This window comes from Uloborus diversus, chromosome 1 (genome assembly GCF_026930045.1).
Source record: "Uloborus diversus isolate 005 chromosome 1, Udiv.v.3.1, whole genome shotgun sequence".
NCBI lineage: Eukaryota > Metazoa > Arthropoda > Arachnida > Araneae > Uloboridae > Uloborus > Uloborus diversus.
Window position 1 is genome coordinate 144,630,303 of NC_072731.1, and position 16,169 is coordinate 144,646,471.

The following is a 16,169-nucleotide window of genomic DNA, read 5'->3' on the forward strand; positions in this document are numbered from 1 at the left end:
TTCTCCCTAACATCAGTAAAAATATGTAAAAGTGAGTTTTTAAACCTCCAATGAAAAAACAGATTCAGAAGTAGTCCTCCACATTTTCCTTTGAAGTCACTGAAGGTAGTCTAAAATCAATGTTTTGGGAATTTATCAATTCCAAAAAATAATCTTCCGAACTCTTTCTTTCCTCATTAAGTCATTCAATGATATTCTGAAATAGCATTTTTAAAATGATTCAACTCTGCAAAATTTTCGGAAGAGAACCCTAGAACACCTTGCCCTCAATTTGCTAAAGATGTTCTAATTTTGCTTTTTTAAGACACCAGTTGCGGGATTACTTTCGGGAAGTTACCTTTACATCACCAAAGACGTTTTTTTTTTAATACTTTTACTTTGAAATTTTTTGGGGGGAAAAGTTTCCGAAGTCTCTCCCCCCTTAAATCACCCAAAGATAGCCAAAAGTAAAGACTTCAGCATCCAAAAATTTCTTTCCCTGCACTTATAATCCCCACTTCACGCCTCTGCCTGGACCCATTTATATTGAGAGACATTTTTACAATTCATAAAGCTTCATGTAGTTTCTAAATAGTGCATTTACATATGTTTTACTGAAAATAATGTAAAAAGTTTGAAAATTAAACAGAAATCAAACATAAATTTTAAAAACAATGGAATATTGAAATGATTATCGATCAACAATTCTTTGACTAAAATATGGGTACTTAAGACGTAAACCAATAAATCTCTACACTAAAACAAAATTATGAGAAGACCACAACTCTTGCTTTGAAAACGGGGTTTTAATCACCTCAAAATATGTGTGCATCTCACCTAATTTTCGACTCTGCTGTTACTAAATGGAGGATAGCAAAAATCACAAACATGATTAGCTCCAAGTAATACATAAAACTTATTAAATAAAATAGTAGGAAAATTAAAACCACATTAAATCAGTAATAATCAAGTCAAATATTACATTTTGGTTGTGAAAACAGAGAATGTGTGATGAATATTTTCTTCATGGTTACAATTTAAAATACCAAAGAAATGGTGCAATTCTCACACGTTGACTACTTTACCATTTTCATAGATTTTTACTTCAAAACCTGATGAAAGCAAGACCATGTAGAGTAAAAGTTGCCAGCTTCATAAAGAAAAACTTAATTTTGGATTATCAGCTGTAAATCTGGATAGGAGTATGAATGTCAGACAGTCAGAACAATTTAGGTAAGAAATAAATAACTACTTTTGTGCAGAGAAGTAAAGAGGAAATAACCAACATTTTATTGCAGACACGTGTTTCAAAGTGGCACATGTTTCACGAATTTTTCAATACAAAATCTTGAGCTTATGGATTTAAAGACATTCATCTGGATTTCTAGTAACCATACTTTTAAATCATGTACGTCCTTTATTTTGCTCAACTGTCTCAATTAATCCAAATATAAACTCATATGTTGCTATAGCATCTTTCTTTTCATATTGTTTCTTGCCAATTTTCAAATTCCGAATTTTGAGGGATTGGAACGTTTTGAGGTATATTGAGTCCATTTCGACCATTTTTGGGAAATGTCCGTCTGTGTGTATGTGTCCATATGTGTGTGACCTGTTTTTTGTGGCCGGTCCGCAGCAAAAACTACCGCATGAAATCACACGAAATTTGGTACATTTATGTGCATCTATGTGAACTTGTGTCCATTGGTTTTTGGTGAGAATTCCTCCAAGGAGGGTGGAGCAATGTAACATTTCTTAAGTTATGCGTGCCTGCTATTCCCCAGGATGTAACGGGCAGAATCAAACAAAATTTGGTCCATATGTTGCCCTTAATGTGTAAAGGTGCTGATTCAATTTTGGTGTCAATAGCTCAAACAGAGCTTGAGCTATAGAACATTTTTTGTTGTCATTTGTGTCTGCTATAACTCAAGAAACAAGCACTGATTTTATTTTGCCGCCAAGAGCTGAAAAGGGGGGTGCTGCAATGGTATGTTCTTTCTTTTTCATTGCAAGTGCTATATCTTAAAAAGTAATACTACGTTCTGGATGAAATCTTGAATAAATGTGAACCTATATAAAAACAGCATTGGTTCAATTTTGGCGCAAATCGCTCCAACAGGTGCTGATTTTTTTTAACTTTTTGTGCGAATAAAAATAGCTTTATTAATGCAACAATAAGAAAGATGAATCGTAATAGACTGTCGTCTGGGTATTTCTCGTGATTGCATGGGAATTTTTGGAAATATTATCTCAATGATTTAAAATTTTTAAGAGCCATTATTTTGAAGTTCAGATAAGGTGTGGCAGTGACCATTTTTGATTTTTCTAATTTTTTTATATGTCAAAGTAGGTCATGAGAAGTGAACATTCTGAAATTTTTAGCCTTCCAAAAAATTTTTTTCGCTTGTTAAAAATTTCCAAAGTTTGAGGTCTTGCAGCGCTTTTTTAGAAAAATTCTAAAAGTCGCATTTCAGTGCGCTATAGCTCTTTACAGAAACACGACCCCACGGTTATGTTTATATTTATTGGTTGTACTGTATCTAGTGAAGATGACTTCATAGTTATTTTGGTTGGGGGTTGTTGCTTTCTTCAGATAAGGGGTCGCAAAGTATGGATTTTATCCATTTTCGTGCAAGTTTAACCTGCGCTATTTCCCCCCCAAAAGCCACCCCCCCAAAAAAATGTGACATATACTGAAAGTTTATACTATGAAGAGAGTAAATAGCACAAAATTTGTTTGAGGTTTAATTTTTTTAGGAGAAAAATGCCCTGATATTTTTCAAATTTTCAAAAATTGTGCTTTTTTGATCGCAATTAACTCAAAACAGCTTCACTAGGAAAAAAAAACCTTTTATATATTATGGTACCTGGCTATGTGTAAAACATCATGAAAAAGAAAACAGCATGGGATCTCTTCTTGTTTCCTAGAAAATGATTTTTTTGTAGCTCATTTTATGCCTTTTCTCGTGCGTAAAACGTGTGTCCAGTATGCAGATCAGATCTGCTAAAACTTAAAGTATGTAGTAGGAATGTATATATGTGTGAATAGAGAAAGAGAAAAAGACTAGCAATACTTTATTTCTTTATTTTTCTGATTTTTACAAATTGATGGTATTTTAATTGCAGGTAAATCAGAAAACGATAAATCGATAGTATATATATATATATATATATTGATTTATCGTATCAATCCCAAAATAATTATTTTTTTATTTATGTCCATAGCAGTGGAAGAAATTTCATGAATGATATCTGCTTCACTTTCCTCTAAATGTCTATTTTCTATGTCATCTTCAAATAACTGTTCAGAGTTCTGTTTCTTATGGTCTTGGTCAGGCATCTACCAGTCAACAAGGAGAAAACAAAGAAGAAAACATTTTGTCAATCTCATGTGAGGGGTGGGCTCTCCCAGCTCGTAAAAGTACACGATTTTCAATGAAAGAAAGAGATTTTCTTTAAGAAAAGTTCCTTTATGGTGAGAAAACAGGGAGAAATCAGACGCTCGACTAAGTAGAACATGCAATGAGAACAGAGATGATTGAAGACATAAAAATATTCCAACCGAACAATATCTGACAAAAGGTCAAATTCAATCTGCTCCGATATACAAAGCAAAAAAAAAGCAAATAATACTTATTTATCAAGAACCAACAGCCTTTTAGAGGTATATGAAGATAACATAAAAAATAGACATTTAGAGGAAAGTGAAGCAGATATTTTTCATGAAATTTCTTCCATTGCTATGGACATAAATAAATAAATAAGAAATATTTTGGGATTGATAAGATATATATATATATATATATATATATATATATATATATATATATATATATATATATATATATATATATATATATATATATATATATATATATATAAAAGAAACACTGTCATATACTGTATTTATAATCTGGACAAGTCAACCAAAATGAACTTCACTACTCAGTTTAATAGGCGCCATAGGCTGCTCTATGATACTGATAGACCTCTTGGGGATAGATAGTATCATAGTATCCCCCAAGGGTAGATACCCTTGGGGAGTACCCCATGATGAGGCCCCAGAGTATTTTGGGATTTTTCATTTTTTCGTTTTTAAAAGAATTTCTCTTTCTTGTTCAATCCTTATATTGCTATCATATATATATATTTTATGAATCACCGTAGTGGATAAAATTTTTACACGTGCGAAACAGGCGACCTGGTACGTCTTTGGACTGTTTTTTGGACATGGTTTTTATATTTTTAATGTTTTGTTGACTAATGGATAGGCTTTTTTATCATGCTGAACAACGGACTGGATATGTTTACTTGGATTTCAAGGTAAGACAATTTTGTTATTGGCAGGTACTGTCCCGTGGAAGGCTAATTATCGGAACTTGTTTTCCTAATTAGTCGAGGCGAAACCCCCTGCTTTTAGTTTTAGGTTTGAGCTCTAGTTTATTGTTTTTAGTTTAACAAGTGGTGCGTTTGCCCATTGTTACTCTATATTACATGTACTGGAGCTTAAGCATTCTCTTCTAGTTTATAGTTAAAATTTTGGTCTTTTGACCATAATTAATGAATCCTCCACGGCTGATGAGCTCTGGATTCACTCTTTTTCTATTCCTACTTAATAGCTGTTTGCATTTTTCCTTTTTATCATCATTTGTTATTTATAATTTGTTTAATATTTGTAATTCTGTTTGCTTAATTTTATATTTACTTGGCTTTTTAGTTTTGCTGCGATGCGCATCTATGGGCTCTTGGTGTAGTCTTTTCAATATTTTTCACTTTTATTATTATTTTATCTTGTATGTAATTAATTTTTGTGCTGCTTTGCGCCTTCTAATTTACATACTAGGTGTTTGCTTTGTTTCTATGCTGTTCTTTTAATTTTCGGGTTTCGTCGTTTCCTCGATTCTACGATGTACAGTCTTGCTGCTATAAATTGTCTTACCGCACCTACTTTCTTTACTATGGGCTTATGTACAAATAATCGTTGTAAAATTTGATCTTTGGCTGACACTGAAGCTAGTGTTCATTTTGAGGGTAACTTTTGAAAGCAACATCATCTTGTTTATCTTATTAAATGTCTTTCCTGAAATCTATGTTATATTGGACAAACTAGGAATTCTCTAAATATTCGTATCAACAATCACAGACATGATATACTTTCGTTCAAAAACAAAGAAGACAAAGAACTTCAGCATTTTCAATTTCACAGTTTTGATAAAATTTCTATTTCAATTCTAGGTTTTGAACACTCTTTGGAAAAGAGACTTTCACTAGAATCTCATTTTATTCTTCGTTTCAAATCTATTTTCCCCTATGGGTTAAATTCCTCCCTTGATAATAAATCATATACAGCATACCATAACTCTTCTAAAAATCTTTGTATTTATTCTTTGTTTAGATTTGGAAATAATACAAGTACTTCTCGTTTTAATAGAGTATCAGGAAAATCCCCTCCTCGTTTCTGCATTTTTTCGCCCTTTGAAATCCTTAATAAGCTTGAAAATTCTTTTTGTCATTCTTATGACACTGAATATGTTAGGAAATTTCTTTTTGGTCTTAAACAAAAATTTCTAAAAAAACTTAAAAATTTCCTTCCGAACTACCTTTTTAAAAATTCACACTTTGAATTTCTTTGTTATGATCTTCTGATCTACAAAGTTGGTTATACGCAACAACATCAAACTTACTACTGCACCTTTAGTTTTTTACAAAAATCATTCGACTATTTAAACTTTTCTAAACTACACAGTAAACTTTTGGATTTTTTTCCCATCAAGGATCTACAAATTGTCTTCAGCTACAAATTCAATCCTCCTTTCTCAAAAAATATTCTAAACTATCAAGAAGTTGCAAAAATTTTTGAAAAATATTTGAATTTTGATTGTAATTGTGCTAATTTCTCTAATTCCATCTTCTTCAACTCTGATTTTGGTCATATTCTGACCGGTGATTTGAATTTTTTACAAAACAAAAAACTCATTAAACTTTTTAGTTTGGGTACTAAATATCGGCCTAATTTTCGTATTAATTTCCTAAAAGCTTTTAATAAGCTTACATTTGAACTTGAATATTTTTTAAGAAAAATCTCCTATTGTTTTAATGTTCCACTCAATGCATTTCTTGAATATAGACACCACTTTTTAATTGAACTGAAATCACGTTTACGTGATATTGCTAACACTGAATCTTCATACTTCCATCTTTCTGCTGATGAAAATAATGCCATCAATAATTTTATAAAAGCTTTTGTCTTTATAGTTGTTGATACAGCAAGTTCTAATTACTCTATCTGCTGCAAAAAATTATATGCTAATATTTTGAAAAATGAACTCGAAAAAACCACCACTTATGTTTCCTCCAAACTTAATGAATCCTCCATCATCAAAAAAATTGCTGCTGCTTACAAACTTTTTAAATTGCCACGTCCTGATTCTGTTAACTTACCTTACTTATATGCAATTCCAAAATTTCATAAAACACCTGTTGGATTTCGATTTATTTGCTCTGCCACCAACACCATTGGAAAAAATCTGAGTGTAAAGCTTGAACAATTTCTCAAAAAAATTCTTGAACAACTTAAACTTCAACAAATGAATTGGTTCTGGATTGTTAATAATAGTGTTGAAGTCATCAATTTACTTAATATGCTTGATATAAACCACTTAGAAACTTTTGATTTTGAAAACCTCTTCACCAATATCCCACTCGTTGAACTTTTTTCCTCTGTTTCAGAACTTTTTAATTCAGTCAAGGATTCCCTTGATTTTAATGAATTGTTTTTTCTTGGTCTTTTTAAATTTTGTATTTTCAATAATTTTTTCAAAAATGGTAATTCATGTTTTCTTCAAATTAATGGCATAGCAATGGGAGCTAATTTTAGCTCTACATTAGCCAACCTTTTTCTTTTATATTATGAACGAAAATATTTAATTGACAATCCTTCCTCTACACCTCTTTGTTGTAGATACATTGATGACCTTTTGTGTATAAATTTTCCTAATTTTTCTGAACTCAGCAAAACCATTTATCATAGTTCATTAACGCTCAAAAAGACCAATTCTAATCATAATAGCTTTAATTTCTTGGATATCAACATACAAATTGACTCAAATTGTTCCACTACGATCTATGATAAAAGACGTGAATTCAATTTCGCAGTTAACAGTTTACAAGATTTCTCCTCCTGCCTTAGTAAAAAGGTTTTTATTGGCATTATTGTTTCGCAAGCTATCAGAATTAAAAGAATTTGCAACACCATTTCTGCATTTAAGCAAGAAATTTCAGTACTCAAAAACTTACTTTTTCATAATAACTTCCCTAAAAATCTAGTTGAAAACATCTGCTTAAGTATAGCCTTCGATGAACATTTCGCTTCTTTTGAAACTGTTTAACTGTGTAAATGTATGATACAACCGTGACAAACCATTTTTTTATGAATCACCATAGTGGATAAAATTTTTACACGTGCGAAACAGGCGACCTGGTACGTCTTTGGACTGTTTTTTGGACATGGTTTTTATATTTTTAATGTTTTGTTGACGAATGGATAGGCTTTTTTATCATGCTGAACAACGGACTGGATATGTTTACTTGGATTTCAAGGTAAGACAATTTTGTTATTGGCCGGTACTGTCCCGTGGAAGGCTAATTATCGGAACTTGTTTTCCTAATTAGTCGAGGCGAAACCCCCTGCTTTTAGTTTTAGGTTTGAGCTCTAGTTTATTGTTTTTAGCTTAACAAGTGGTGCGTTTGCCCATTGTTACTCTATATTACATGTACTGGAGCTTAAGCATTCTCTTCTAGTTTATAGTTAAAATTTTGGTCTTTTGACCATAATTAATGAATCCTCCACGGCTGATGAGCTCTGGATTCACTCTTTTTCTATTCCTACTTAATAGCTGTTTGCATTTTTCCTTTTTATCATCATTTGTTATTTATAATTTGTTTAATATTTGTAATTCTGTTTGCTTAATTTTATATATATATATATATATATATATGATATTGATTTATCGTTTTCTGATTTACCTGCAATTAAAATATTATCAATTTGTAAAAATCAGAAAAATAAAGTAGTACTAGTCTTTTTCTCTTTCTTTATACATACATATATACATTCTTACTACATCCTTTAAGTTTTAGCAGATTTAATCTGCATACTGGACACACGTTTTAGGCACGAGAAAACGCATAAAATGAGCTACAAAAAAAATTATTTTCTAGAAAACAAGAAGAGATCCCATGCTGTTTTCTTTTTCATGATGTTTTACACATAGCCAGGTACCATAATATATAAAAGGTTTTTTTTCCTAGTGATGCTGCTTTGAGTTAATTGTGATCAAAAAAGCACAATTTTTGATAATTTGAAAAATATCAGGGTATTTTTCTCCTAAAAAAATTAAACCTCAAACAAATTTTGTGCCATTTACTCTCTTCATAGTATAAACTTTCAGTATATGTTACATTTTTTTCGGGGGGTGGCTTTTTGGGGGAAATAACGCAGGTTAAACTTGCGCGGAAAACGGATAAAATCCATACTTTGCGACCCCTTATCTGAAGAAAGCAACAATCCCCAACCAAAATAACTATGAAGTCATCTTCACTAGATACAGTACAACCAATAAATATAAACGTAACCGTGAGGTGGTGTTTCTGTAAAGAGCTATAGCGCACTGAAATGCGACTTATAGAATTTTTCTAAAAAAGCACTGCAAAACCTCAAACTTTGGGAATTTTTAACGAGCGAAATAAAATTTTGGAAGGCTAAAAATTTCAGAATGTTCACTTCTTATGACCTACTTTAACATATAAAAAAATTAGGAAAATCAAAAATGGTCACTGCCAAAATTTCCGTTTTTTGTCTGAATTTCAAAATAATGGCTCTTAACTATTGCCATCTTATGTTTGTTAACAAATAAAATATTTGTAATTAGTTCAAGCAAGGCTTTTAAAATAACTTTCAATTTTTGATCTTTGATTTGCTTTTGCGATAATTCAGAAATTGAGATGATCCTCAAGTCCTTTGTGTGCATAATTTTATTTTTTCTGGGAATATTGCTTTCTCCTCATGCACGGGGAGGAATCAGAATTCATAAGAAATATATAGAAGAAAGTTTCGTGATGAACACAACACATTAATTATTTAAAGTTTGCTCTTCTTTACGTATTCCGCAAAATATAATCGTGAAAATGGTTCCCTTTATCAAATTGTTCCATTAAAAAAAAAAAGGATAGTTTGAGTTTTAGGCTCACAAAGAATATATGAAGTTTTTATAGCAATTGCATGCAAACATAACTTATGAACCTAAGAAATTCAAAAATAATTTTTTTTTTATACAGAAAATTTTAAAAAAGAAAACTTACAGGGATAAAAAAATACTAAATCCTGAAATATAATAATTTCTCTGGGATCGAAACAATTTCATATTCATTTGCATTGCTGCTTCAAAGTCTTTATGGTGTTTTTCAGAGTACTTCCACATTTCACGAAGTGAATCTGCAAAGTCAAGTGCATTAGTCAGAAAAAGGAAAAACAAAACTTTCAGCATAACCATAAATTTTAAATGCATGACAAGCACACAAAAATTTAAAAATAAAATTTATGTTCTGTAGTTCAGTTCAAAATGTTCAACTATTATCCTTGATTCTAAATTTTAGCATTTTAAAATTTAGATGCCATAGAATGAAAAAGCATCTTGAGTAAAGATAACCTACCTAGAAAATTTTCATGAAACAAAAGAAATGGAACCAATATTTTTTTTGTATGTTTTAGAAAAATTAAATCATTAATGTTTTAAATCAGGGATTTCCAACCTCTTTTATTCAAGGGTCACACTGTAAAACAATCCAACAATGCATGAAATACACCGCCAGCTCAGTCATTTCCAGCCGAGGACTGCAGTTTTGTGCTTATTAGCACTCATCAGCTCGGCATAGGAAAGTGACTGAGCTGGAGATAGAAAATCTCTTGAGGAAGCCAAGAGTGCCAAACAAACTGGTAGCTAATATAGAATTAGCACAGCCCAGAAGAGTGACCGAAGCAATGGTTCGGTTCAACTTGAAGATTGAAGGCAATGCATGGTATATTCAGTAAATTACCGCCCATTCGCCAAGGCTAAAGCAGAAATACATGAAATTTCTGCTAAAATATTTTGTTGTTTATTTAGCTTATTTCAAAAACGTTTTATCAATAACATTAACTATTTCCTTTATATAGCAATAGATTTATTATTATTACGCTTTAAGGCAAATGTTGTCATTTTCGAAAGTTAAAAAAAAATCCTTGCTTAATCAAATAATATTTCTGGGAACCGACAATATTCCATTAAGCAGGACCGACAGTACAAAGTAAAAATACCTAAAATATGCACTGTTTTTTTTCCCTTACGCAAAAAAAAAAAAAGAGAAAAGTGAAACTTCTATGAGCGACCACCTCCATTAACGATCACTTTTCTGAGGTGCCAATTTTCCCCCATATATGACTAATGTTAAAATACCTCTGGGAAAGACTATTGGAACCTCTCACAACCACCGGCAAATTGTGAACCTCAGCATTCACAAATATAGGAATTTTTGTTACAGAAATCTCAAAAGAGAGTGACAACAAAAGAAAAAAAATAGAACATTTAGTTTGTACACAGTTTTCATCATGTTAATGATGGCGGAAGGAAAGCAGAATAAGGGATTAAAATCTATTCTCCTGAGGATCCAAACGAGTTCTTTTCTTGTCCTCTCTGTTTGGGACCCAAAAATGTCACAAAAAGGAAGGCGTTGTTTTTCAGACCCTTGGGAAGCTAAGGTGGCACATGCACATCTAGAGGCAAGTCAAGCGGGCACTTTCAGTTGATAAGAATAGAACTTCTTTAAAAGGTTGTTTCTTGGAATTTCTTGGTTGCTTACGGGAGAGGGGGGTTAGAACGGAGTATTCTTAGTTCATTACAGTGGAAAAAAATTTTTTTAGCACATTTGAATAGCTCAAGAATTTGTTTCAGTGAAGTTGCATTCTGCATTTCATCACCATACGTTGCAGTCAAAATTCTAAAAAAGCAAGTTATCTCATGCTTGAGCAATGTATTGAAATTATCAACTTACACAAGAATGGAAGATCAGATAGAAAATTACTGTAAAAACTATATTTTATATAAAAAATGAAAAAAAAATAGTTTCTTTATTTAAATACATTTTTACCATAATGTTCTTGTTTAATACACTGCAAGAAGAAAATAAATAACAGCTATTGGTGCTGTATTTGCATGATCGAAAATGACCTCTAAGAGCGACCAACCTCCATTAATGACTCAGGCTAGCTCTGAAATCAGGAAAAACTACTAATTTAGTAGGGTCGTAGGCAATTGGAACAGCTTACTGGAAGAAGCGGTAATGAGCAAGGGGGTGGATAGCTTTAACTCTTTAAGACCGGGAAGGGGGGAATTTTTTACTACAGTTAAGTCCTGACTTTTTCGACCAAGCTATTTTAGAAATGGACCCACTCTGAAACCCCCATTGGCAGCATCTCATCAGTTCTTGTGTGCACTAATTGCAGGAGGCGTGGTAAGCTGTCACGCTTCAGGTGAGCGGCCTTTTTTTGCTATTTCCCTAGTCTAGTGTTTATCGCGTATCTTTCTTGTTGGTTCAGCTGTCTGCGATCTATAGACACATGGATGTTTTAAAATTACGAATAAAACATCTGAACCAGAAAAAAATATTCAAAAATCAAAAGCAACTTCGGAATGAAGAATTTCATAGGGGGAAAAAAAAACAAGTTGCATGAATGAAAAAGATAGAACGTACATCACTGTCACTTGTCCCATCAGTTGAAAATACTTTGGTCGGAAGAAAGGATCTTTGAGGTGGTCTCATAGCGTGACTTTCTATCAGTTCCTACCTATATTGCTAATCAGTTCGTTTTTATGAATATCATGTTCAACCTACAGCGCAAAATGCCTAACCTTTCTAGTAACTTTAGTTTTTGGAAACATTTCCCCCGATTTCCATTGATTAAAAAAGTTTGAGCATAGCCAATAACTTTTATTCTTCTGCAGAATAAATAAATTACAAAACATATAGTTATTTTTAATACATGTTTTCCTTTTTTATAAAGTTATTGAAAAGGCTACAGTAAAGTTATATAACATTTTTTTTAGAATATGTATATTTGTTTTAGAAATATACATATTTTTTTTAGATTTTTAAGAGATATATTTTAGAATTACAGAAAATCAGAAAATATATCTCTGTACATAAGTAATCTACCTATGTCTGTATCCATCCATCTATCTATCTATATCTCTATATTTTTCTAATTTCTTTAAGAAAAGGTAAACATTGTCAATGTCGTAGCTCAACTTATTACAACCGCACTATACGTAGCACGACACACAACCATCTTTTTTTTTCAATTAAATTTCATCCTTAATTGAACTCTTCCTGAAATTTTCATTGTTAGAGATTTCTAAAGATTGTTGCGAGGCAGACATACACAGAACTTCTAATTTCATTATTTTAATGTATATAAAGATAGATATGTATGCATAAAAATATTCCTTTGAGCGTGAGTGACATGTTCTTCAGAAGAAAATTAGAAAATGCTGTTTTGTGCTTACATTTTTAGAAGTGCAAATTTTTATATATATTACTAGTAAGTATGACTTTACTCAGAATTTTGAACTCAAAAGGAAAGTAATCCTTCGCTAGATTAAAGATTTTATAATATGGTAACACAATTCTTTTTTCTCTCCCATTCTGGGAGAATAGTTGCCAAGGCATTTTCTTTAGTCACCAGAGCGACCTGAAATTTGGAGTTGGTCAGATCATGCTTAAATAATCTATATATTATGTGTGCGTACATGTAGTTATTATTTCTTGATGTAATTATGATCTCCTATCTCATTTTTTGTTGCACTACTGTTTGAGTAACAGTTGTGTGTGTGGGGGGGGGGGGACAGTTTATTTTCAAGGGCCCATTCAAGCTCTTAACAGATCTGTTTAGATGCCTTTTTAGCTCTGATTTGCTAAGCGTTGTTTTTGAGATTCTAAAACTGGAAAGAAATAAGTACTTTGAGGCTAAAAATAAAGATGATGAAAAACAGATCAACAGATGGCATAATTTTACAAATAGTAGTTGCATACACGTGTTTCAAAGTTCCTTATAACCCCGAAACATGTATATGCAATTATTTGCAAATTGTGTGCTTTATCAACATTGTTTTGTATTATTTTTACCAATGATAGTTCGTACATAAATTTATAAAACCCAAAATACCATTTGTTTCTAAAAACTGGCATAAAATGATGAGAATTAAAAGTGGAGGAAAACAAAATGCAATTGTACAACGAATCTTCTTTTTTTCATTTTTTGAGGATACCATGTGACCTCCAGTCATTAACAGCTCTCCATTCATGCAATTGTCACTGTCACTTGCTAAATGACTACCGGCGAGAAGAAAGGAACTTCCTTGGGATGGTCTCCCAAGTAGGAGTCTCTTTCTACCCACTACACTCGCGTTCATTTAAGTGGGCCGGATTCGGGCGTTCTCGGATCTAAGTTACAAAGCCGTTTTCGGGCGGACTCGGTCTTAAGGAGTTAAGAGGGCCATTGATCTTGGGGGACTAATAAATTGACTAGGACCAGCCTAGCTGGGCCCAGAGCCTGTTGCTGGTCATCACATTTGTATTGTATTTGTATGATTGTCTAGAAGTCCTTCATCTTCAAGTAATTTGGTCTCTTGGATGTTATTTTTGGATAAATTCTTTTGTATGTTTGAGTGTATGTTTCTTTTGTATTGGACGTATTATTATTATTATTTTAATTTTATGGCTAGTTATAATTTCTTTCTGATGGACGATGCTTTTCCAATATTAATATTTTCTCTTGAGCAGGAGAGGTTTGTGTTTGCTTTTTATTATTCTTTTGCCCTTTGATTTGAAATTTATGATAAACTTGACTAAATTCGACCTTACTAGTTTCTCTTATTCGTTTCCTTCTTCTTTTCAAAATTCTTCAATTACAATTATGTAAATATCTGAAAACCAACATGTATTCAACATGTGGACCTCACCCCCCCCCCCCCGAAGGGGGTCCCAAAGTATTTTTTATAAGGTTACAAGATCATCCCTATGTTTTAAAATCATCACTGCATAATTTGAAAACAAAAATACATAGAGAAAAAATAGCATCACTTTAGAGGAGTATCAACACTTGAGCGCAGTGGCAAATCCAGGAGAGGGCAATGGGGCCCCCTTATATCACAGTAGTTTATACCCAAACGTCCTCTAAGTTTCTCTTACATTTCGGTTTAGGGACTTCTATTCCCACAAATTTCTGCGAAATAATCCCGAATTCCCCTCCCTCTAACATAATTTTAAAAATCATCTAAAATTTTATTTTCTTAGCTTAAGTTTCGAATAATTTATGCGAGAGTTTCTTAAAACCCCAACTCTTATCCTGAAAGATGTCTTGTTTGTGTTTATAAGACTTAATTTTCAAAATATTCCGTGAAAAGCTTTAAATCCCATCCCGTTCCCTAACTTCATCAAAAATAGTCAAGAAATGGGTTTGTACGGACTGTTTGCTTCTATTATAAACTAAAAAAACAAAATAACACTTAATTCCTCAATTAAATTTTATGATCGTATAGCTTCCGTGTTCTCCAGTCCAACAACCCAGTTCATAAGTATTTCCTTAATCATAAACAAGCCAATTTACCAGACAGAGCCAAATGGCGTCACGTGGTTGCAATCCGCAATCTAATTGCATCGTACAGTAAAAATCCGAATTGAGCTAAAATGCAAATTTATTCTTAATTATCGTAACACATGCTACTCAAATATATTACTATTTTTCCTAAAGAATAAAAACCACGTGACATAGTAAAACATTACACTTTCGTAGATTACAAGGAAAAGTTTAATTAACATAAATCTATTGAAGTTACATGAAACCTCACACATTGACAAAATCCACTTATATCATAGCCTTAACATGATAGGAACAAATTGGTCACCAGTAACATATGACAAACACTTACTGTTCGTTCGCTGCATCCTTCGTAATGCCGGGGCCCCGTGAATCATCAAATCTTGTGAGAGCTTGGCCAAATAAAAAAAAGGAATATCATGAACTCTGCCGAGGGCGTATTATTCTTTTACGTTGCATTGTCCGGTAGAGGAGGGGAATCTATCGCAGGCTTTCAGGGGTTCCGACAAACATGGCACTCCATGATCACAGAAGGCTCATTTCTTCCCGTCGAAGCAACCTTTTCAGCTGTACCTTCCAGCCTCACTTAGCTCGTTCCCTCCACTCACACTCTCTGCCAAGGAAATTTTTTCGACTTTTTATCATCCCTCCTCTACTCAGCAAAGTTGATGGCGCCCTCTTGATTTCGTTACATGTATTAAAAGTTTTTTGGAAACGAAAGTTTATATTTTTCGTGAATCCACTATAGTAATGCATGTCATAAGGTGACCAACTTAAGTTATACTTTCCTTTTCATTATTTGTTTGCAAAAAATCAACTGTACAGGTTTTTATGAGTTTAATTGCAAAAAAAATTTAAGTATAATGTCTACTGTCTCCTTCACATAATTAAAGATCATATCAAATTTTGTTTTTAGCAAATTATTTTAAAAAAATCAGGTTGAGGGTCTCTATTTTGCCTAGTTATCAAAGGTAAACTACTATTCTGTTTTTTGGACTTTAATTCCCTGGAGTATCCATGATCCTCTTTCCTCATACATGATTATAACTCGTCTAAAACTTCATTTTTGGAATTTCTATTCTGAAAAAATTCTTTGGTAGAGGTTCTGAATCTAAACCTTTCTTCTATCGTTTACAAAGATGGCTTATAATTGCGTTTCTAGGATCTCAGATTCAAAAAATTCCTGGGGAAAGGTTGACCGAACACCTTTTTTTTCCCTTAACTTCCACAATGATGGTCTACAACTGAGCTTTTTTAGGAAATTTCATTTTCATTTTTGAAAAATTAGAGAGCATCCCCGATCCTCCTCCTCTACTCTCTCTCTTTAGAAATCGTTTAAAACTTAATCTTTAGGACTTCAATTTCGAGAAATTTCAAAGGCCAAATCTCCGAGCTTGAACCATTCAAAAGTCCCTAAACCTCTCCTCCTCCTAACATTACCAGTGATCATTTAATGGCAATTTGAGAACTATAATATTGAACAGTTTCTGGGGGAGGA

The 16,169-nt window shown here is 32.5% G+C and overlaps 1 protein-coding gene across 1 annotated transcript in view; it reads right to left on the bottom strand.

The window, feature by feature from the left end:
- LOC129232688 (B-cell receptor-associated protein 31-like) overlaps positions 1 to 16,169 on the bottom strand; it is a 70,298-nt gene that overhangs the window by 25,222 nt on the left and 28,907 nt on the right. Inside the window, exon 4 of the mRNA XM_054866819.1 lies at positions 9,340 to 9,472. Coding sequence (XP_054722794.1) covers positions 9,340 to 9,472 — 133 coding nt within the window. The remainder of the gene's footprint in view (positions 1 to 9,339; positions 9,473 to 16,169) is intronic.